The 24,190-nt window shown below is 43.1% G+C and overlaps 1 protein-coding gene across 4 annotated transcripts in view; it reads right to left on the reverse strand.

Annotated features, from left to right (window-relative positions):
- Nucleotides 1-24,190, reverse strand: part of LOC121290670 (putative pre-mRNA-splicing factor ATP-dependent RNA helicase DHX32) — a 143,248-nt gene that overhangs the window by 33,626 nt on the left and 85,432 nt on the right. For all 4 annotated transcript variants that reach the window (XM_041211732.1, XM_041211469.1, XM_041211645.1 and 1 more), the window contains 2 exons: nt 11,915-12,014; nt 7,000-7,155 (listed from right to left, as the gene is read on the reverse strand). In XM_041211732.1, coding sequence (XP_041067666.1) covers nt 7,000-7,155; nt 11,915-12,014 — 256 coding nt within the window. The remainder of the gene's footprint in view (nt 1-6,999; nt 7,156-11,914; nt 12,015-24,190) is intronic.

Below are 24,190 nucleotides of genomic sequence, written 5' to 3' on the forward strand. Positions count from 1 at the left end.
TGGAATCATATCTAACAGTAGACATTTAATCAGTAATTAGCAACAGCAATCACGGAGTGGTTACAACACAGAATGAAGCTATTCAGTTCATCATATCTGTGCTGGCCCTCTTAAGGAGCAATTCACCCAATGCCACATCCCTGACTTTTCCCCATAACTCTGCAAATCTTTCCTTTTCTGGGAATGATTCAATTCCCTTTGAAAGTCTCAGTTGAACCTGCCTCCACCAGACTCTCAGGCAACATATTCCAGATCTTCACCACTCACTGCGTGAACGTTTTTTTTCATGTCTCCTTCGCTTCTTTTGCCAATTGCCTTAAATCTGTGCCCTCTGGTTCTCAATCTTTCTTGCAATGGGACCAGTTTCTTCCTATCTACTCTGTCCAGATTCCTCTTGATTTTGAACACTCTATCAAATCTCCTCTCAAACTTCTCTTTTCCCAGAAGAATAGTCCCAACTTCTCCAATCTTTCTATGTAACCTTGGAACCATTCTCATGAATCTTCTCTCTACCCTCTCTAATGCTTTCACATCCTTCCTGAAATGTAGTAACCAGAACTGGACACAATACTCCAGTTGATGCTGAACCAAGGTTTTATGCAGGTTTAATTTAATTTCCCTGCATTTGTACTCTATACTCATATGATAAAGCTCAGGATGCAGTATGCTTTAGAAACCATTCTCTTATCCTGTCCTGCCACCTTCAATGATTTATGCACATATACACCCAGAGCCCTCTGCTCCTGTACCCACTTTAGAGTTGTACCCTTTATTTGATATTATCTCTCCATGCTGTTCCTGCCAAAATGTCACCTTATATTATATTTCTCGGCATAAATTTTACTCTGTATCCTAAAATTCAGGTCACTTCTATATATAAGATAAAAGCAATATTCCTAGCATTGATCCTTGGGGAACACCATCGTCTAAAGCCCTCCAGTTTGAAAAACAGCCATCTATCATGACTCACTGCTTCCTGTCCTAAAGCCAATTTTTTATCTAACTGAACACTGGTCCTCCTATTCCATTCGCCTCAATTTTGTTAACCAACCTTTTATGTGATATTTCATCAGGTGCTTCATTAAAATCTATATAGACAACACCCAACGCATTCCCTTCAACTTTCTCCATTATTTCATCAAAAAATTCAATTAGATTGTCAAGCACTTTTACAAATCCTTGTTTGCTTTTCTTAATTAACTCACCCTCTCCGAGTGTCTGTTAACTTTTTCCTCCGATTAAGGATTCCAAAACCTCACCCACCACTGATGTTATACCAATTAGCCAGTAGTTATCTTCACATGCGGGGTATTTGGATTCAGAATCAGAATTGGAAGAATTCATCAATATCCTCAATAATCATCACCTTTCCATTACACTTAAAGCCATGCACATTGGGAAATAATTAATTTCCTGGACACCGCGATATTTAATTGGAACAAGAAAACAACAGGATGGCTACAAAATATTTCTTTCAAAATAACTGACACACTTCGACACACGAAAAGCCATCAGCCTAAACATGCCTTCCGCAACACTGGTCTGGCACAGATATTGATCCAGAATCGATTGCTGTTTGTGGAAGAGAGTTCCAAACTTCTACTTTGTGTGGAACTAGGGGTTCACAGTCTCAGAAAAAAGGGGTTAGCTATTTAGAATCGAGATGAAGAGAAATTTATTTGCTCAAAGGATTGTGGATATTTGGGCTTCTCTATGCTAGAAAGCCGTGGACGCTCAGTCACTGTGTATATTCAAGACTAAGATGAATAGATTCTTGCCGGAAAAACTCAGGAGCTCTGGTAGCATCTGTGAACAGAGAAGCATGTTAATGTTTCGAGTCCAACATGACTCTTTTTTACCTGGCCCATCCAAGAATTCAGACTGCCCCATATCCGAAATATCAAGCCTATTCAGTAGAAGCACCAGGTGACTGAAACTTTTTTCAGACACTGAAACACACGGGGAGGTGATGGAGAAGTGGTAATATCACTGGACTAGTAATCCAGAGGTAAAAGCAAAATACTGTGGGTGTTGAAAATCTGAAACAAATACAGAAAATGCTGGAAAAACTCAGCAGGTCTGACAGCATCTTGGAAAGAGAAACAGAGTTGACGTTTCAAGTCCATATGAAGATCACACTCCAGGTGTTCCGAAGAAGGGTCACATTGGACTCGAAACATTAACTCTGTACGTCTTGCCATAGGTGTTGCCAGATCTGCTGAGTTTTACCAGCACTTTACTTTTATTTCAGATCTCCGGTATCCGTGGCATTTTACTTTTATATCAATAGATCCTTGTACACAAAGGGCAGAATATTCCTGTTGGCGTGTGGGGGCGGGCCCCGCACGTCCACACGTAAAATGATGCGCGATGACTCCGGTGTCAATGTGTGCCATTGCGATGTTTTGTTGGGCGGGTGAACAATGATATTCGCTGCGCGCCCACCATTAATTAATGGGCCACTTATGGCCCTTGACTCACTAATCAGTGCCAATTTTTTTGGCCCCCTTGCAATCTTTGGGTCGGCGCATGGGCACAACAGGCAGACAGATAGGACACACTTGTATAAACCTCACCCACGGGCGGGATAAGAGGGCTCACGGGGGTCACGAGTGTGCTCTCTGAAGTATTGATTTTTCAAAGTTATTGAAACTTGCCTGTGGGATTTGCAATACTTCAAAACTCATACCAGCTGCTTTGTCTGGACTCTTAACCTTCAGGTCAGCACTTTGCAGTAAGGGATCTTTTTTGGGCCTGCAGGTTTCAGGACACCTTCCCATAGCCTGGGAATGGGAGTTGAACTCTCCACTGGAGACACCTCCTCTGAGGAGGGAGGGCTAGAATGGGTAGGAGACGAGGAGTCCACATTCAGCCTCCAGGGGAGCCATCTTTGGGAGGACAGTTGCAGGCAAAAGGGGCGCAGGGCCAAGTGGAAGTCCAAAGCGGAAGAGGCTGCAGAATACACCACCATTCTGCTGCCAGGGTATACAGGTGGTGAAGCAGCTACCTCAATATGTCTGAGGTGCAGTGCCGAAGGAGGCTTCGTCTCTCAAGGGAGACAGTCAACTCTATCAGATGGTTGGGCCTGATATCAGCACTGTGTGGGCGGACACCCCATGCCAGTGGCTCTAAAGGTCACAGCTGCCCTCAACTTCTATGCCTCTGGCTCCTTCCAGGAGTCGGTGGGTGATCTGTGCAGTGTCTCTCAACAGCTGTCCACACTTGTGTCAAGCAGGTCACAGACGCTCCATTTAGGTGTGCATCGACTTTCATCCGCTACTGTTGGGAACAGGCAAGCCAGGCACAGCGAGCCAGAAGCTTTGCATTGATTGCTGGCTTCCCCCATGTCCAGGGTGCAATAGGCTGCACACATGTGGCCATCAAGGTGCCAGCAGGTGAGCCGGTGCCTTTGTCAACAGGAAGGGCTTCCACTCCATGAACGTGCAGATAGTGTGATCACAGAATGCTGATCTTATAAGTCTGTGCAAGGTACCCAGGCAGCTCCCACGACGCCTACATCCTCAGACACTCTCAGGTGCCGGGGGTCTTCAGTGCTCCAGCCCGGCTTGATGGATGGCTGCTGGGTGACAAGGGCTATCCTCTCAGGACGTGGCTCATGATGCCTCTCTGCCATCCAAGAACAGAAGCTGAGCAGCGGTACAACAGGAGCCACACCTCCACAAGGACTGTGATGGAGAGAACCATTGGTCTTCTCAAGATGCGCTTCTGATGCCTGGACCGCTCAAGGGGCGCACTCCAGTACCCTCCAGAGCCTGTCTCACTGATAGTGGTTGCATGCTGTGCTCTCCACAATCTTGCGCTGGAAAGGGGGGATGCAGTGGACAATGATGACGTTGATGTAGTGTCTGCGGCTGCACACAATGAGTCCAGCAGCAAGTCCGAGGATGAGCATGCATAGGGAAATGCTGAGGGGGTAGATGCTGACCCAGGCATACTGCAGTGAGGCAGGGACACCCAGAAGGCTTTAATCCAACAAACCTTCAGCTAGTACACCACAGATGGACCTCCAGGACAAGCCTGGGCTGTAGGCTCCATACTCGATACCTGAGTGCCAAATCTGCCAGGTTAGGAACAGTGACTAAGGGCCTTGTTAATAAAGCTGAATGCCCCACAAAGCACTCCTAACATTTCTGGAACCATATACATGCAGAACAAAAGAGGCACCCTCAGTCATGGTCACATGTCTGAATTTAATATCACAGGCAAAGAAATTTAATGAAACACAATGACAAGGGTCAATTCAAAGCAAATCATGAAGACCTCATCTCAGGCAACACAAAAGCACCAGTGATAAATCCGTGGTGTGCCTAAGATGCCTTATGTTTACACTTCCGGGTGCTACGCCTTGGTGCTGCCCCATTGCTGGAAGTGGCATCAGAGACAGCCTGCTGACTCTGCTGTCACAGTCACTGGGAGAGGGGTGGAGGAGCTGCCGCCCTCATCCAGAGCGCCGTGAGAGATGCCCGCAGAGACAACAGGCAGCTGCTGCGCGACGTGAGGTCGTTCCGGACCTCCCTGCTCACCATGGATGGATGGGCACCGAGCTGGGAAATTTGGTGCCCACACCACCTCCCACACTGGCACTGACCAGTTGAGGTCAATGCCGATGTGAGGACGTGCTGGTCAGAGCACATCCCCAAGAAGCCCTGACAGGTCTCCTGGAGGAACCTCTCCACGAGAGTCGCCATTCTCTCCAAGGAAGGTGCATGGCACTCGGATATGTGCCTCATTGCTTTGGCGATAGACAGCATAGGCTCCTCCACCACGGAGACCAAGCGAAGCACAGCCTCATGTATCTCCCCCAGATGCTCCTGCACACCCGGCCGCATTTCCTGCCCCTGCTGCATCGCAGGCGATGCCAGAGGCACATCACCAGGCACTGACTGAACATGTGCCTGGTTCCCTGCAGTCCTCTGACTGCTGGCGCCATGGGCACTCTCTGTCTCTACTAGTTCCTCCAGCGACTGTGAAGTGCCCTCACTGCTGTGCCCCAGGAAACTAGTCGATGTTCTAACTCCCATTGAGGTGCTAGTATCTGCGCTGGTGCCTGCCTGGCAGAGATGGTGTGACACTGATGAAACTTCAGGGCCCTCAGGTGTGAGGGGGGGCCTCTGCTGCCCCTTCTCCCAGTCCTGCTCCGCTGATGCTGAAAGGAAGAACAAGGGCAATGGATCAGTTAACGTGGAGACAATGTTAAAGTGCATCCCTGTCCCCCAGATCATTATGTGCTCATCCTTCCATAAGCAATGGTCAAGCCATGTTGCAAAATTAAATCACTTAATATTCAGCACTGCTATGGCTGTTGGGAGAACAATGGTGACTTCCCTGCTGGGCACACATACCTGGCCGTGCCACTCCAGCCTCACCGACACTAGTGACCCTGGGCACATGGCGCCTCCCCAAAAGGGCCTCCTGCTCAAAGCAGCTGAGAATGGCTAACTGCACCTGGCCTCTGCCAGTCCTCTCACAGTCTGCAGCATTATGAGCATTCTTCTCCTGAAAATGGGAGAAGAACATTGATTTCTGCAAATTGTACATGGACTCTCTTCACACATAGCCCACCCCAACCAGGCTGGGACATATCAGGGCTCCAGTGCCCCCTCACCCCGCTGCTGTCGAACACTCACACAAAGGTGCTAGGCCTGTTCCCCACACCCCCACCCAGGCTACATGCTGCCTACATCATTAGGCACCACATGGTATATCCTTCCATAGCAAGGAGGCGCAAGCACGTGGAGCGCAGAGGGCAGCAGATGGTTCATTGCCACACCCACTTGAAGCCCCCCTCCCAGCATGTCATCACCCTGACTTGGACATGTCCTGCAGTTCAAGCACAGCATCTAGGTGCAACTCCTCCAGGTTGCCCCCAAAACAGTTATGGGATCTCAGTTTACCACGTGCTGTGGGCGCAGAACCCATCTCTTCACCACTCTCTCAAGCTGACTTCAGCATGGGCAACATCTGCTGGCCCACCCAGCAAAGGACACATGCCATCAATGATTCAATGCAGTCATTGCACTCAGACTTGGGGGGTGGGCAGGGGCAGCAGGTGGGAAAGCCGGCCTGATGGGTTAAATAACCAATGCCAACATTGTCCTCATCCTTCCAGAGCGCAACAAGTCGTTGAACCTCTTGCGACACTGAATCTAGGTGCGCCACACCATGTTGCGGGAGCTCAGCACCTCTCCCACCTCCTCCGAGGTACGTTTCATCATGTGGGGAGGCCTCCTCCTCCCATCCTGGGGAACCAGCACCTCCTGCCATGCTGCCATCTCCTTGAGGAGGGCAGCAAGGCAGTCATTGGAAAAACGAGGGGCACACTGGCCCCCTGCCCTACCCTCCGGCCTGACCTGCCCCGATGGCCTACCCTCCAGACTTGCATAACCTCCATTGCCCCTTTGCAGAGTCCTTCGGCCAGCCATTGCAAGCAGCCTTTCCAAGGCTGCCAGGCCTTCTTTTAAACGGGCTGCCGGGTTGCCACTGGACCCGGTGGGCTGAGCGCGCCCGCCGCTACACGTCCACTCCCTCTATGCATGGGAGTCGTGAAGTACACTGGGCGGGCCTTAATTGGCCTGCCCGCGTAAAATGGCAGCACGGACCCGATTGCGAGCGGCGATCAAGTCCATGCCTGCCCGCACCCACTCCGCCCTCCCGCCATCCAGAAAATGCTGCCCAAAAGAATTAAGGAATATGGGACTACTGCAGGAAGGTACAGTTAAGGTAGAAGGTCAGCTATGAATGTATTTAATGATGGAACAAGTTCAAAAGGCAAATGACCTTCTCATGCTTCTACTTTTTATGTTCTAAAGAATTAAACTGTACAAAAAAAGAGAGGGGAATTAATTTTGAGATGCACTTCTCTCCTAAGAAGTGCATTTCAATAATTATCTGTAACTAGTTTTTAACATAACTGGATATTCTATTTGGCTGTGTTCTAGGTCAGTATGTGCATCATACAAACTGCTGTGTTGCCTTTACCTGGCCTATCCAAAAAGTCACACTGTCCCATATCCGCAATATCTAGCCTCTTCAGCAGAAGCACCAGGTGACTGAGGTTTGTTTCAGACACCCGAGGTGGTGGAACATCTGGCATGTCATTGTGGAATGCTTTGGAGTACAAGCGGAAGCACTTCCCTGGAAAAAATAAATAAACAATGTTAAATAGCTCCTTTAAAAGCCCTGTTTCCTTCTCTTGCTGGTGCAAAACACTATACTTCGGGCAATACATCTTGTATACCTCGGACTAGCCCAGATTTCTATCGTTTTCTCATAACTCGTGGTTCTTCTCTCCACCTCCAATGTCATCTGAAATGGGCCATTTTTGACTCTGCAGTTTAGTTAGCTTTGTTGGTTGCTGCTCTGCATTGTGTGGCCATGTTTAGCATTCAGTCTAAGATTCCAAATTCTCTTTCCATACCAGAGGAAAGGGGTGTTTCTTATTTTTCCATTCTATGGACAGTATTTTGCATTTGTCTGAATTAAAGCTTCACCGGCCACTGATCTGAGTGCACACTTATTAAAATTAGCAACAGGACATTCTATTGAGTAGCTCTGTTAAATTAGGGCTCTGTAATTTTATCAGTGGGAGATACCTCCCAATGGAATTCCCTAGCCTAAATGAGTGAGACAACGATCCCAGATCTTGCACTGGGATCACACCTGCTGCCAATGCCATTTTCTTGCCACTTCCTAATGTTTCTGCCCAAACAGTGTGCCCCTCTAACATATGACTACTTAATGGTGGTTACTTTGGCTGGTAAATAGAAATCTCCAACTTGTCACTTCCCTGATTTCAAAAATAACCTTTGAAGACTCTTCTTTTTAAAAAAAGTTTTCTTTAAACTGAAAAAGTGTTTACAGGATGTGGGCAATGTTGACAAGGCTGCATTTGTCATCCATTCATAGTTGCCCTACGTGGTTTGCTGGACCACTTCAGCGAGTGGAATGATAATGAAGTCATTGACTAACTGTAACAATCAACCTCCACTGACTACAACAGAGCCAAGACATGAGACGACGAAAACTCTCAGTAAAAAGCTTAGTTCCAAAGCCACCTGTTGCTCCCAAGCATGCTAACCTCAGTGCACGTCATCTCCCGAGTGAAAGTGCAATATTAGAACTATAAACACTGAAGGAGGGCAAGACCAAAAGACTGTTAGGTTCATTAGCCAGTTGTGTCACAGTGAGCAAGGAGCAGAGAGTTGACCTTGGTTACTTCCATGCTGGCTCAGCTCCTGGCAGAATGCTTAATAAGTAGGAGACATATCTTATACACGTGGTAGTCCTTAAAGTACTGCTGTGAAAATGTTAAAGGGTTATTGGCTCCAATTGTTTGGAGAATTTGTAAGTTGTATTGATTTCTAACATTACAATACTAGACTTCAAAAGCAGCTCATTGGTTGTAAAGTGCTTTGAGGCATCTGTTGGTCAGAAAAAACACTATATAAAGGCAAACTTATTTTTAAAAAGATTTAGCAGATAAGAAGCAAGGGAGGGGAGCTTTGTCTTAGATCTCCCATTTTGTGTGTGTTTGTCTACTCCCATAAACCCCAATTCAGTTTTCTTCTACAGGAGGAAAAAGATGTTTGTGCAGAACTGGATACCTGTGCAAACAAAGGAAGTAAACAATCTGTTTGATGAAGGGACAATATATGTCAGCTAAATTTGCCAATAACACCAAGATAGGTAGAAAAGTAAGTTGTCAAGAGGAGGTAGAGATTCTGCAAAAGGATATAGACAGGTTTAAGTGGGTGGGCAAAAATTTGGCAGATGGAGCATAATGTGAGTAAATGTGAACTTGTTCACTTTGGCAAGAAGGATAGAAAAGCAGTATACTATTTAAATGGGGAAAGATTGTAGAACTCAGTGGTACAGAGGGATCCAGGTGTCCTGGTACATGTATCACAAAATTAGTTTGCAGGTACAGCAAGTGATCAGGAAGGTTGGTGTTTATTGCAAGAGGAATAGAATATAAAAGTGGGGAAGTTTTACGGAAGTTGTACAGGGCCTTGATGAGACCACATCCGGAGTACTGTGTGCAGTTTTGGTCTCCTTACTTAAAAAAAATATATAATTGCTTTAGAAGCAGTTCAGAGATGGTTCACTGGACTCATTTCTGGAATGAAGGAATTGTCGTATGAAAAAAGGTTGAACAGGTTAGGTCTATGCCCAATGAAGTTTAGAAGAATGAAAGGTAATTTTATTGATACATATAAGGTCCTGAGGGGGACTTGATTGGGTGGATACCCAGAGGATATGGGGGAGACTAAAACTAGGGGACACAGTTTAAAAATAAGAGGTCTCCATTTTAAGACAGGGATGAGGAGGAATGTTTTCACCCAAAGGATCGTTGCTGTGTGGAATTCTCTTCCCCAGAAAGTAGTGGAGGCTGGGTCTTTGAATTTATTTAAGGCAGTGTTAGACAGATTTTTGTTAAGCAAGGGAGTCAAAGGTTACGGGGACAGACAGGAGAGTGGAACTGAGATCACAACTAGATCAACCATGATCTTATTGAACGGTGGAGCAGGCTGGAAGTGCCAAACAGCCTACTGTTCCTATGAAGGCTGTGGATGTGTACCACTCTGCTGGAGATGGTTTTTCCCTCCACAGCAGTTCCCTTTAAGATAGCAGTGCATTGTGCCAAATGGAGGTCAGGATCTACTTTGAATACTTACCTGCAGCATCTAGGAAAAAGAGATGAGCAAAACCAGAATACTTTAGGGAACCTGGAAAGTAAGGCTATTCAACATTAGTTATATGAATCCAGAACGCATGTCACAAAGTACTGCCCATCAATTTGTTTGACATTTACTGCTCGCCCTTTCACAACCCGCATTGCATGTAAAGGATACTTCTGCATGACAGAAATTTAAGCTGCAACTTACATTGGAGAAATGGGTATGCTGACATTATTTGTGGGTTTCATGTATCACACATTGTAAAACCACCCACCGACATGAAGTCTGCTTGTGATTTTGAGCACTGCCTTCTTTCACTTTCCAAAACCTGACCAGAAAAATAGTTGAATGCAAAATTTCCTGGGCATCATATGCCCAGATTCCACCAACTGGAAAGATCTCATCAGTTAAAACATCTAGCATAGAGGAAAGTTTCAAAATTAAGCTAAAAATTCTTAATAAACAGAAATGGGGCACTATCATGTTATTAGAATGATTAAAATGCAGTTGATGGCAAGCAGGTTGTTCTTCCAATTCATCCTGGGTTTGAAAACATAAACAGCCTGGTTTACCTTGGTGGCATTGTAGACCCACTATTGACCCAGAGTCAGTGCCTCTGCTTCTGACCAGTGTATGGTACCAAACAGCAGGCAGGTATGTTCTCTCTCAGATCCAGTCCAACAAACAGCATCTGTACAGTATAATTTCAACCGCTTGCCAAGTAGACTATGCCAAAGCCAAAATACCCATGTAATAGGAGCACATTAAAAATTTACTTTCCAGTTGAGAAGCTCAAGACAGTAGCACTACATATTTCTGTACAACAATTTACATTTATTTAGCATTTTTAATGTAATAAATGTCTCAAGGTTCTTCACAGGGATGTTATAAAGCAAAATTAAACACCAGGCCACATTAGGCGATATTAGGGCAGATGGCCAAAATCTTGGTCAAAGGGGGAGGTTTTAAGAGTGTCTTAAAAGAAGGAAGGAAAGTAGTGGAGCATAGAAGTTTAGGAGGAAATTAGAAAGCTTAGGGCCTTCACAGCTGAAGGTATGGCTATCAATGGTGGAGCAATTAGCATCAGGACTGTGCAAGAGGCCAGAATTCTGAGAGTACAAATGAAGGGTTGTAATTCTGGAGGAGATTATGATGATAGGGAGGGGTGAAGCCAATGAGAGATTTTAAAACAAGGAAAGAATTTTGGAATCAAGGGTATTGTTTGACAGGGAATCAATATGGGTTAGCAAGCATAGGGGTGATAGGTGAGCAGGACTTCGTGTGAGTTGGAACATGGGTAGCAGGGTTCTGGATGACCTCAACTCTATGGAGGTTGGAAAAGAGTATGTTGGAATAGTCAAGACTACAGGTAATAATGGCATGAATGAGTATTTCAGCAGCAGAAAAACGAAGGCTGGGATGAAGTCAGGAGTTGTTATGTATGTGGAATTAGGTGTTCTTAGTGATGGCACAGATGTGGCCAGAAGCTCATCTCACATTGTTTTTACTTTGAACAGCCTGAGACTGTTGGAAATTAACACAACCTGACAGCTTTTAGGGCCCTTGTTAGGTAGAATTGTGCAAGCAAGCTCCACATGTACACACACTAACACATTTAATACTAAGATACTGTGGATGCTGGAAATCTGAAACAAAATCAGAAAATGCTGGAAAAACTCAGCAGGTCTAACAACATCTGTGGAGGGAAAAACAAGAGTTAACATTTCAATCCGTATGACGGACTCTAAATGTTAACACTGTTTTTTTCTCCACAGATGCTGTTAGACCTGCTGAGTTTTTGCAGCATTTTCTGTTTTTGTAGCACATTTAATACCTTGTACTGCACAGGTACAACCTTCAAACAAACAATAACCATCTACAGTCTATCAAACGATCATGCAATCATAATCAATTGTAATCCTATGGGTGCTGCAATTGCTAATACAAGATCAGTCGAAAAAGCTTCATTGTGTCACAGCTTTCCTAAAAATAATTCACAGAGGAATCTGTATCAACATATTTAGTGTTTGCATGTTAAAATTAATAATCTGAAAATATTCCTAAATTATGAAGCTACACATAATTTCTACTGTTTTTTTTGACTCACTTGCACAGCCAAAGAAAAATGCAACAGTGCAGTGCAGAATACCTGGCGGATCCTCTGCACACTTTACTGTGAACTGATTTTTGACATTTTACTCGCCAGCATTTCTTACCTGGGCAGATGTGGCCTAATCTCTGCCACCTTAGCTCAGCCTGGCTCTTACTAATTGGTTGAACAACCTGAGAATCAGCCCGAATGCGAGGATTGTACACCTGGGGGAAAGAGAAAATATGTTTAGTAAATACAGCCTAACAATTAAGACTTTATGCACCGGATATATCTCACAGACCTTATTTCCACAGGTTTAACCAGTGGATTTGGTGGGAAAAGAAACTGAAAAAAAGCTAGAAAAACATGCACTTCATTTATAAAGTTAATAGAGATTAACAGACAATATAAATTTAAGGAAGCAGTAATATTTTGTTTATTAATCAACATATTCCTGAATTTAACAAGTGTGATGGCCTATGTGCTTTTGGGGAGAAACTTATATTTTATGTTGGGGTAATGGTCCCTTTAATCTCTGAAAAGGGAATTCTTGTAAAGCAAACTGGCTCTCAGTAACTGATCATGTGACCAAGTTGCCTGAAAGATAAACAATAGGAAAAGGGTCCAAAGAGAAGTTAATTATAGGGGGTAGTAAATTGTGTGCAGCTATGGTTTCAAGCAGGGTTTTAGTTTTTAGTTTAGAACAATATGGCTGTCGAGCAGGGAACTTTCTCCAGTAGAATTCAGTTGAAATTTTGGGTGCTGACTAAAAGAGTTTAAAACACTTGTTAACTACTAACAGTGAGTTGGACTTCTGGTTTAGCCAAGCTGGGAAAGGAAAGAGAGAGCGGTTTAGATGCAAAATTCCCAAATTACAGAACATCAGAACCAGGAAAATTCTGACCTGCAATGGTTACGCTAAAGATGCTAGCGATGCCTGTGTTGAAATGTGAGTCTATAAGTCTGTGATGGTTGGAGGAGATTTGAAGGGACAACCTTGCCTGAAGTAAACAGAAGGCCCAAGAAATTCCAGCCCTTACATGAATCTTTGAAACAGTACTCAGGCCAAACGGTTAATCTCCCAATTTCTGATAAATATCTGCTTGAGTTTTAGGTGGAGTAAGTCAAAGGGGTGTAGGAGGAAAGTTAAGAAGTTGTGTTTAGAGTATAAGCAACATTTATTGCACTTTTAATAGCTTTAATGTAACAGACAAGTTAAGACAAAGTGTGTTTCTTAGTATGTGCGTGCTTTGATTTTCATGCAGTAAAATTCTTTCATTTTAAACTGTGAACCTTGTGGCTTCATTACCTGGGTTTTTTGATTTCCAAAAGCAAATGCAAACATTACTGGTCTCTACTGGAATCGTTACAACTTAAAAAGGAGACTGTCAGCACATACATAACAAGCATCATGATTGATTAATCTTAATATGGTTATCAACATCTCAGTTAAATGATTTGGCTAGTTTCCATTAAAACGTGTCAGTCATGTTTCTGCACAGGATAATGGGTCAATGAGCCATGAACATCTGCACCTAAATATGCCCATCAGGAACATTCAATGTAATTTATGTAATTCAATCTCAATGAGTTTATTGAGTGAGCAGCTGAATCTCACAGGGAAATTCTAGGTTTGATTAATTGATCTATGGATGCTAGATTTTGCCTGATTTAGCGAGAATAGAATGGGTCCAGGCTACTGCTCTGACCACTATTCGGCAACTCCTTTCGGACATCATATGAAGATACAATTAGACTTATCTTTGATGTATTCTGTGGTCAAATTGCTGTTGACAAAAACTTGAACTTATATAGCGCCTTTTATGTAGTAAAATGTCCCAAGGTCCTTCGCAGGCACATTACAAAGCAAAATATTGAGATGGTGTAAGTCATGAATAAGTGACAAGGGGTACACAGATTCAGGGTCAGTTACATAGCAGGAGTTTAAAAGAACTTTTTTCAGATTTAGAACTGTTGGTATAAGGATTGAATTTTAAAATGTGATTACTATGACTAAGTCAATTATTGCATTTAGGAAGGAATTAAATCAAAATGTGAGCAAGAATTCAAGTTCCAAAGACATCTATTTCATTTGCAGATGAATAAACTACACCAGACTTTTGACTATTTCTAAACACAATTAAATCAGGAACGGTACTCAAACTTTAATTATTCTTAATGAAGAGAAGGACCATAGGGGTATAGATACAAACAAACTTGTGTTTTCTTACTGCCCACGATCAATGTGTTTTGTATGTGAGTGTGTGTCGTCTTACCCCCAGAGCAATTGTCCAATTACAGAAAACTTTTTGTGAAGTTAAAAATAAGAAAGCTTATTCATTATCATACATTTGCTTAAACCGGAGGTCTGACTCACTCAACTCACCCACACTATCACTCACACAAAAAATAGGTACAGATGAGGAAAAAAATTATAACTGCTGAAAAAAGAGACATGCTATCAAAGATTTTCGTTTTTCACTCATCAGGATAGCTGGGAAGAAATGACTCAACTGTAATGAGGGAGCAATTTATTCTGCATGAGAATAGAGTGCTGAATGGTTGGCGAGTGGACTCTGATTGGTGGAGGCATTGACATGAAGAAAGCAGCTTGGAACAGTTAACCTCCCAGCTTTGTTCAAATTCAAACTGGCAGGTCGACTCTGATTGATTAAGGCATTGTCATGGGGAACGACTGTTCCCTACACCTTTGTTTAGTTGAAAAAGGCACAAAATGCGGACATATTCTTTTCCAACTAAACAAAAGCTTATAGAACAGTCATTCCCTGGTTTGTTCCCCAGGGCAATGCCTTGACCAAAGAAAATGGACTTGCCTGGTTTGAATTTGAATAAAGTTGGGCGCTCATGCTGCATTCTCTATGACAATGCCTCTGCCAATCAGAGTCCACATAACAACGAATCAGCATGCTCTTCTCACACAAACTGTTGGTTATTGTTACCGTTACTGTTGTAATTTCTTGTGAGCTATCTTGATGAGTGCAAGATGAAAAGCTTTGATAGCATGTCTCTTCTTTCAAAGATACTCAAGTTCCGTACTACCAAATGGCAAGTATAATTTATTATTGTCTCAGTCCTTTTCGTGGCAGCCTGTAATTCTTAGATGAGTTGTTGCTTTGGTTGAAGTGAAGGCTTTGTAAAGCAAAGGATTTTCAGTAAGCTGTGAAGCCTCTTGTAGACAACTTTCCAGGAGGTTGGTTCTTAGGTGAACTTGAAGTTGGAACAGGTTAGGGAGAGACCTTCTCCCTCTTTCAAGATATGGCTCTTGATTACCTTGGCTGCTCAGTTGACTTGCAGCTGCTTTGATGGCTGTCTGATGGATCTCTGTCACTAAGCAGTTTTTTGATGTTACTTTAAAAGTAGACCACAAAATGGCTTCCTCACAATGTGACTTGTACAAGATCAAAGTCCTTTTTTCAAAAAAGGGGTGGTGTGTATTGATTATACCTCTTGTGTTGTCATTTGACACTTTGAAATTCACCCAGCCTAGGTTAGGAACATAGCAACATAGGGGCAGGAGTAAACTATTCAATAGGAAGGGTGCAGTTACAATGTTGGGGGTTTACTATAGGCCTCCCAATTGCCGGCGGGAGATTGAGGAACAGTTATGTAGGCAGATTTTGGAAAGATGTAAAAGCAATAGGGTTGTTGTGGGTGAGTTTAACTTTCCCTATATTGACTGGGAATCACATAGTGCTAGGGGTTTGGATGGTGCAGAATTTGTTAGATGCATTCAGAAGGGCTTCCTGAGACAATATGTAGATAGTCCAACTAGGAGAGGGGCAATACTGGACCTCGTATTAGGGAATGAACCCAGCCAGGTGGTCGAAGTTTCAGTAGGGGAGCATTTCGGGAAAAGTGACCATAATTCAGTAAGTTTCAAGGTACTGGTGCATAAGGATAACAGGAGTCCTCGGGTTAAGGTGCTTAATTGGGGGAAAGCTAATTATAACAATATTAGGCAGGAACTGAGGAATCTAGACTGGAGGTGGATGTTTGAGGGCAAATCAACAACTGAAGTGGGGGGGTTTTCAAACATCAGTTGATAAGAATTCAGGACCGGCATGTTCCTGCTAGGATGAAGGATAAGTATGGCAAGTTTCAGGAACCTTGGATAACAAAGGATATTGTGAGATTAGTCAAAAAGAAAAGGGAAACATTCGTAAGGGCTAGAAGGCTGGGAAAAGATGAAACTTGTGGAGAATATAAAGAAAGTAGGAAGAAGCTTAAGCAAGGAGTCAGGAGGGCTAAAAGGGGTCATGAAATGTCATTGGCAACCAGGATTAAGGAAAATCCCAAGGCCTTTTATACATATGTAAAAAGCAAGAGGGTAGCCAGGGAAAGGGTAGGCCCACTCAGGGACAGAGGTGGGAATCTGTGTGTGGAGCCAGAAGAAATAGGAGAGATACTAGATGAGTACTTCTCATCAGTATTCACCAAAGAGAAGGACTTAGTGGTTGATTTGTCTAGGGAAGAGTGTGTAGATCATGTTGAGATCAAAAAAGAGGTGTTAGGTGTATTGAAGAATATTAAAGTGGATAAGTCCACAGGACCAGATGGGATCTACCCCAGAGTACTGAGAGAGGCAAGGGAGGAGATTGCTGGGGCCTTGACAGAAATCTTTGTATCCTCACTGGCTATGGCTGAGGTCCCAGAGGACTGGAGAATGGCCAATGTTGTTCCATTGTTTAAGGGTAGCAGAGATAATCCAGGAAATTACAGGCCGGTGAGCCTTACATCAGTGGTAGGGAAATTATTGGAGAAGATTCTTTGAGACAGGATTTACTACCATTTGGAAGCAAATGGGCATATTAGTGAGAGGCAGCATGGTTTTGTGAAGGGGAGGTCTCACTAACTTGATCGAGTTTTTCGAGGAAGTGACAAAGATGATTGACGATGGAAGGGCAGTGGATGTTATCTGCATGGATTTCAGTAAAGCCTCTGACAAGGTCCCTCATGGCAGACTGGTACAGAAGGTAAAGTCGTATGGGATCAGAGGTGAGCTGGCAAGATGTCTACAGAATTGGCTTGGTCATAGAAGACAGAGGGTAGCAGTGGAAGGGTGCTTTTCTGAATGGAGAGCTGTGACTAGTGGTGTTCCGCAGGGATCAGTGCTGGGACCTTTGCTGTTTGTAGTATACGTAAATGATTTGGAGGAAAATGTAACTGGGCTAATTAGTAAGTTTGCAGACGACACTAAAGTTGGAGGAGTTGCAGATAGTGAAGAGGATTGTCAAAGGATACAGCGGGATATAGATCGGTTGGAGACTTGGGCGGAGAAATGGCAGATAGAGTTTAATCCAGACATATGCAAGGTAATGCATTTTGGAAGGTCTAATACAGGCAGGAATTACACAGTAAATGGCAGAAGTCTTAAGTGCATCGACGGGCAGAGGGATCTGGGTGTACAGGTCCACAGGTCACAATGTGGCAACACAGGTGGATAAGGTAGTCAGGAAGGCATATGGCATGCTTGCCTTCATTGGCAGGGGTATTGAGTATAAAAGCTGGGAAGTCATGCTGCAGCTATATAGAACCTTGGTTAGGCCACACTTGGAATATTGCGTGCAATTCTGGCCGCCACATTACCAGAAGGATATGGAGGTGTTGGAGAGGGTGCAGAGGAGGTTTACCAAGATGCTGCCTGGTCTGGAGGTTATTAGCTATGAGGAGAGGTTGGAGAAACTTGGATTGTTCTCACTACAGTGACAGAGATTGAGGGGCGACTTGACAGAAGTTTACAAAATTATGAGTGGCATGGACAGAGTAGATAGTCAAAAGCTTTTCCCCAGGGTGGAAGAGTCAATTACTAGGGGACATAGATTTAAGGTGAGAGGAGAAAACTTTAGAGGAGATGTGCGGGGCAAGTTTTTTTACACAGAGGGTAGTGAGTGTCTGGAATTCACTGCCAGAGGTGGTGGTGGAAGCAGGTACGAAAGTGGTGTTTAAGTGGCAGCTTGACAAATACATGAATAGGATAGGAATAGAGGGATACGGACCCCGGAAGTGCAAAACGTTTTAGTTTGACAGGCAATACGATCGGCGCAGGCTTGGAGGGCCGAAAGGCTTGTTCCCGTGCTGTACTTTTCTATGTTCTTTTCTTTGTTCTTGTTCTTATTCATCCCATTGAGCCTGCACACTATTCAAACAGAGCAAGGCTGATCATCTATCTCTATGCCATTTTTCTTTACTATCCCTATATCTCTTGATGATGTCATTTGTCTCCAGATATCCATCAATTTTTGTCTTGAACATGCTCAATGATGGAGCTGCCACAGCCTTTTGGGGTGAAAAATTCCAAAAATTCGCGACCCTGAGTGAAGAAATGCCTCCTCATCTCTTAAATAGCCTGCCCCTTATTCTGAAATAGTGTTTCCTGGTTCCAGATTCACCAGCCAGGGGAAACATCCTATCTACATCTACCCTGTAAGAATTTTCTAAGTTTCAATGAGTTCACTGCTCATTCTTCAAAACTGTGGAGAATACAGTCCCAGTCTCCTCATAAAACAATCCAGCCATCCCAGGGATTAGCCTGGTGAACCTCTGTTGCTGCACCTGCCTGTTAGCTTTCAGTGACTCACGAACAAGGACCCAGGCCCCTCTGGACATCAACACTTCCCAACAGCTCACCATTCAAGAAATACTCTGCCTGTTTTTTCCTACCAAAGTGGATAACTTCACACTTATTCACAATGTATTCCATCTGCAATATTCTTATCCACTCACTCAGCCTGTCCAAATCCCCTCGAAGCTTCCTTGCATCCTGCGCACAACTTACATTCCCACCTAGTTTTTTTTATCAGCAGCAAATGTGGAAATATTACATTTGGTCCCGATATCCAAATAATTTATATAACTTGTGAACAGCTGTGAATCAAACATTGATCCTTGCAGTACCCCACTAGTTGCAGCCTCCTTAGAATGATCCGTTTGTTCCTGTTTTCTGTCTGTTAGCCAAAACTCAATCCATAGCAGTATATTACCCCCAATCTCATGTGCTCTAATTTTGTTTACTAACCCCCTATGTGGGACCTTATGAAAAGCCTTCTGAAAATCCAAATACCACATCCATTGATTCTCCTTTAGATAAAGGAGATGCTATAAGTAACTTCCTCAAAAACACTCCAACAGATTTATCAAACATGATTTCCCTTTCATAAATCCGTGTTGACTCTGCCTAGTCATATCATTATTTTTCTAGGTGTCCAGTTGTCACATCCTTTATAAATTCTAACAGACCCCAAACAAACTAGTCTGCAGTTCTCCATTTTCCTTCTCCCTCTTTTCTTAAATAGTGGGGTTACTTTTGCTACTTTCCAGTCTGCAGAATCTACAGTATTTTGAAAGATAATCACCAATGTATCCACTATTTCTATAGCTGCCTCCTTCAACACTCTGGGATGTAGCTCATCTGGCCCAGGGGATTTATTAATCTTCAATCAAATTAATTTTTTTGAGTACTGCCACTTCATTAATACTGATTTCTTTCAAGTCCTCATTTTCACAAGTCCCTTGGCTCCCTAGTACTTCTGGTAGATTTTTTGTACTGTATCTTCCTCTGTGAAGGCAGACACGTGATAATTGTTTAGTTTCTCCGTGATTTCCCTATCCTTCATTATAAATTCTCCTCTCTCCATCTGTAATAGATGCATATTGTCTTTGTTAATTCCTTTCCTTTTCACATACCTAAAGAAGGTTTATAGTCCACTGTCACGTTCTCCGTCCCCTTTATCAGTTTCATCCTCCTTTGCTGGATTCTAAAGTGCTCCCAATCCTCAGGTTTATTACTTTTTCTGGCAACCTTATAAGCCTCTTCCTTTGATCCAATACAATCCTTAACTTCTTTTGTTAGCATGATTGATTCACTTCAGTTGCATAAGAGACCATCGTAATACAATGGAAGATCGATAGGAATCCATTCCCATTCATCTAACACACATGGAGTTTCGATGTTTATCTTGTCCATGCTGAAACAGAAAGACAAGCCAGCTGGAATGCTGACAGTCCATCCTTCAACAAAGGGATGTGTGAATTCTCTGGATGCTGTGAATGTCCATGTTTAATTAGGTGTTTACTTGAGACTCAGAATTGTCAGCACTCAGAAGCCAAGAGGTCACATGATTTGCAGTGGCCATTTTAATAGACTGTGTTTCAAATTTTTAAAGTATTGGCTAAGTTCATGAACATGACAAGTCATAAAGATGATAAATGGGTTACTGAATATAAAAGGTCATAAAACAGTCAAGAAAATGATAGAGTCAGGACATTACGTCTGCTTTTGGAGAACATCTATGCAGCAATACTGTACACAATTTTGATCTCCATATTTAAGAAAGGATATACTTGCATTGGAGGTACTACAGCAAATGTTCACTAGATTGGTCTCTGGAATGAGAGGGTCGTTGTCTGATGAGAGGCTGAGTAAATGGGCCTACAATATATGGAGTTTAGAAAAATGGGAGCTGATCTCATTGAAACATACAAGATTCTGAAGGGGCTTGCCAGGGTAGACACTAAGAGGTTGTTTCCCCTGGCTGGGGAATTTAGAACATGGAGGCAGTTTCAGAATAAAGAGTCAATCATTTAGAACTGAGATGAGCAGATATTTCTTCACTGAGCCCGTTCTGAATCTTCAGAATTCTCTACCTCAGAGGGATGTGGAAACTCCATTGATGAATATATTGAAGGCTGAGTGGACAGAAGTTTGGCCTATCAGGAAATCACATGATATGGGGAGCAAGCAGGAGATTGGAGTTAAGGCAGAAGATCAGCCATGATCATAATGAATGGTGGAGCGGGCTTGAGAGGCCATACAGTCTACTCCTCTTTCCATTTTTTATTTTCCTGTTAACCCCATTATAAAAGAAAGTATTGGATCTATGAGCACATTTCAATGTAGATTCACCAGAATAAGACCAGGCACAAGAGGAAATGGTTACAGTGAGACTTAAAAGAAGAGTTGTATTTATAGAGAAGAATTATAAGAAATCTATCCAAAGTGTTCAAATTATGAAAGGGTTGGGGGGGGCAAGTCGTGAATGAGTGACAAGGGGGACACACATTCACGAAGGACTTTTTTCAGATATAAAGCTGTCAGTTCAAGGATTGCTTTAGTCAATTGTTGCATTTAGGACGCAATTAAATCAAAGCTGAGCGAGAATTAAAAAAGTTAGGGGGGGAAGAATATTGAAATTAAGTTAGAGAAAAGGATTTATTTGAACTTAATTAATACTAATTCCCTCCACTATATACTATTATTTTAAACAACTGATATCATGATAATTCGAGTAGGGATTTAGAGAATTGATTAAATACCAGTGAATCAATCAATACCAGTGAAACAGCGGATTCATGAATAGTAACTTGCCTTTATACTGCATCTTTAAACAAATAAACGTCCCAGGACACTTGGCAGAGGAGGGCAGAAGTTAAACATTTCACTTATTTGTTTTCAGGACATGAATGACACAGACAGGCTACATTTTTTGTCCATACTGATTGTTTTTACAATCAAATGTTTAGTTGGGGAATTATGAGTCAACCATGTAGTGTGCAACTGTAGCGAAGCATAGGGCTTGCAGATTTTCTCCTCTGAATGACATTCCTGTCTTGCCCTGCTTGTAGCTACTTCTACCAGGAGAACTGGTGTCATGGTATGTCACGCTCATCTGTCTCGCACCATCCTCACACATCCACTATAGCTCACCCGCAATCGCATTGAGACGTCTATCATCCAACTACACCTAGGTCAACCCCCCTTTCTGCTACCTTCCACTTTGCCCTCTAGGAGAGATCTTTGTAGCTTTTCATATCTGATCAAATGGCCAAAATCTTGACTTTTTCTTTTCTGGATCCAATTTTTACCCCAGGAATACAAAATTGAATAATTTTGGCCAACAGTACACAGCCTTGTCTTCACTTGAAACATATCTGACTGTCCATCTTCTCTGATGCTCACTATTTGGTCCCAATATAGGCTATGGATAAATCTCAGATCTTTACTGGCAATGTCACATTTGAGCAGCTATTAGCTATTGGTGGTAAACATGGTCGAGCACTTTTTCAGAATCTAAAAAGCATATGTAATTGTTCTTGTTTACTTATAGATAGTTATCAAAGGTCGTTCTCAGGTTAAATATTCCTTCATTAAGTGGAGAAAATTTGCAAGGCTACTGGGAAATAGTACAGTAGGATTAATTAGATAGCTCTTTCAAGAAGTTAGCATGTGCTTGATGGGCCGAATGATTCCTTCTGAGCTGTATCATTCTATAATTCCACTGTTCCACAAATTTACTGAATTCATTTTCACAATATGCCACCGTCGATTTTTCACTTACAATCACAGTCTAGGGCCATAAGCAATACATTACCACATCCGTACAGTAAAAGTGAAAGGTTTTGAGGTGACTTTTGAACATTAGTAGGGAGGTAAGAAAGTAGAAAATGCTGAAAACCCTTTGTCCAAGATGAAAGTTAGAAGAAAGGAAGTCATGGGTTGGCTCATATCTCCAGAAGATTTTGCATAGACCATGGGGGGAATTTGTAAATCCGGAAAAGAGCTGAATAATTTACCGAGTTGATGACAAATAAGACCATATGACCATAAGACATAGGAGCAGAAATTAGGCCATTCGGTCCATCTAGTCTGCTCCGCCATTCAATCATGGCTGATAAGTTTTTCAACCCCATTCTCCTGCCTTCTCCCCGTAACCTTTGATCCCCTTACCAATCAAGAACCTATCTATCTCGGTCTTAAATACACTCAATGACCTGGCCTCCACAGCCTTCTGTGGCAATGAATTCCATAGATTCACCACTCTCTGGCTAAAGAAGTTTCTCCTCATCTCTGTTCTAATAGGTCTTCCCTTTACTCTGAGGCTGTGCCCTCGGGTCCTAGTCTCTCCTACTAATGGAAACATCTTCCCCACGTCCACTCTATCCAGGCCTTTCAGTATTCTGTAAGTTTCAATCAGATCCCCCCTCATCCTTCTAAACTCCATCGAGTATGGACCCAGAGTCCTCAAACGTTCCTCATATGTTAAGCCTTTCATTCCTGGGATCGTTCTTGTGAACCTCCTCTGGACCCTCTCCAGGGTCAAAACATCCTTCCTGAGATACGGGGCCCAAAATTGCTCACAATATTCTAAATGTGGTCTGACCAGACCCTTATAAAGCCTCAGCAGCACATCCCTGCTTTTATATTCTAGTCCTCTCGAAATAAATGCCAACGTTGCATTTACCTTCCTAACTACCGACTCAAGTTAACCTTAAGAGAATCCTGGGCTAAGACTCCCAAGTCCCTTTGCACTCCAGATTTCTGAATTCTCTCCCCATTTAGAAAATAGTCTATGCCTCTATTCTTCCTACCAAAGTGCATGACCTCACACTTGCCCACGTTGTATTCCTTCTGCCACTTCTTTGCCCATTCTCCTAACTTGTCCAAATCCTTCTGCAGCCTCCCCACCTCAATACTACCCGTCCTTCCACCTATCTTTGTATCATCTACAAACTTAGCCATGAGTTTTGTGGCAGCGTGGTTTACTCAGGACAGGGAGTTAGTTACAAACTTTTGGGAAAGGTGGAGTTTATAAGGGGAGAGCTTTGGACAGCATATTTTATCACGCTGCTCCCGTTGCGAATGTGCCAATTCACTTTCCTCAACAATTAGGCTTAGTAATTCCTCTAAGCTGTTTCCACTTCAATGACCTCACAAGCATTATTAAGAAAGAAAATGCTGAAGTCAATTCCAGTTCCATTTAACTGTTTTTTAAAATTTAATTTATAAAGATGCTGAAGGGCTCCTATTGCCAATATTATCAAGTATTAAAGTTTAATGAATCCTTTCTATAAATATTACAATGAAGCAGTTCCTCAGGGTTGTGCTTTATCAATGACCTTCCTTCCATCATAAGATCAGAACTGGGGATGTTTACTGATGATTGCACCACTCGCGACTCCTCAGATACTGAAGCAATCCATGTCCAAATGCAGCAAGTCCTGTACAATATCCAGGCTTGGGCTGACAAGTGACAAGTAGCATTCGCACCACACAAGTGCCAGACAATGACCATCTTCAACAAGAGAGAATCTAACCAATCAGCCCTTGACATTCAAAGGCACTACCATCATTGAATCCCCCACTATCAACATTCTGGGGGTTACCATTCACTAGAAACTGAACTGGACTAGCCATATAAATACTATGGCTACAAGGGCAGGTCAGAGGGAAGGAGTCCTGCGGTGAGTGACTCACCTCCTCGCTCCCCAAGCCCTGTCCACCATCAACTAGGCACAAGCCAGGAGTGTGATGGAATACCTTCCGCTTGCCTGGATGAATGCAACTCCAACAACATTCAAGAAGCTCGACACCATCCTGCTTGAT

The sequence above is a fragment of the Carcharodon carcharias genome, chromosome 1, assembly GCF_017639515.1.
Source record: "Carcharodon carcharias isolate sCarCar2 chromosome 1, sCarCar2.pri, whole genome shotgun sequence".
NCBI lineage: Eukaryota > Metazoa > Chordata > Chondrichthyes > Lamniformes > Lamnidae > Carcharodon > Carcharodon carcharias.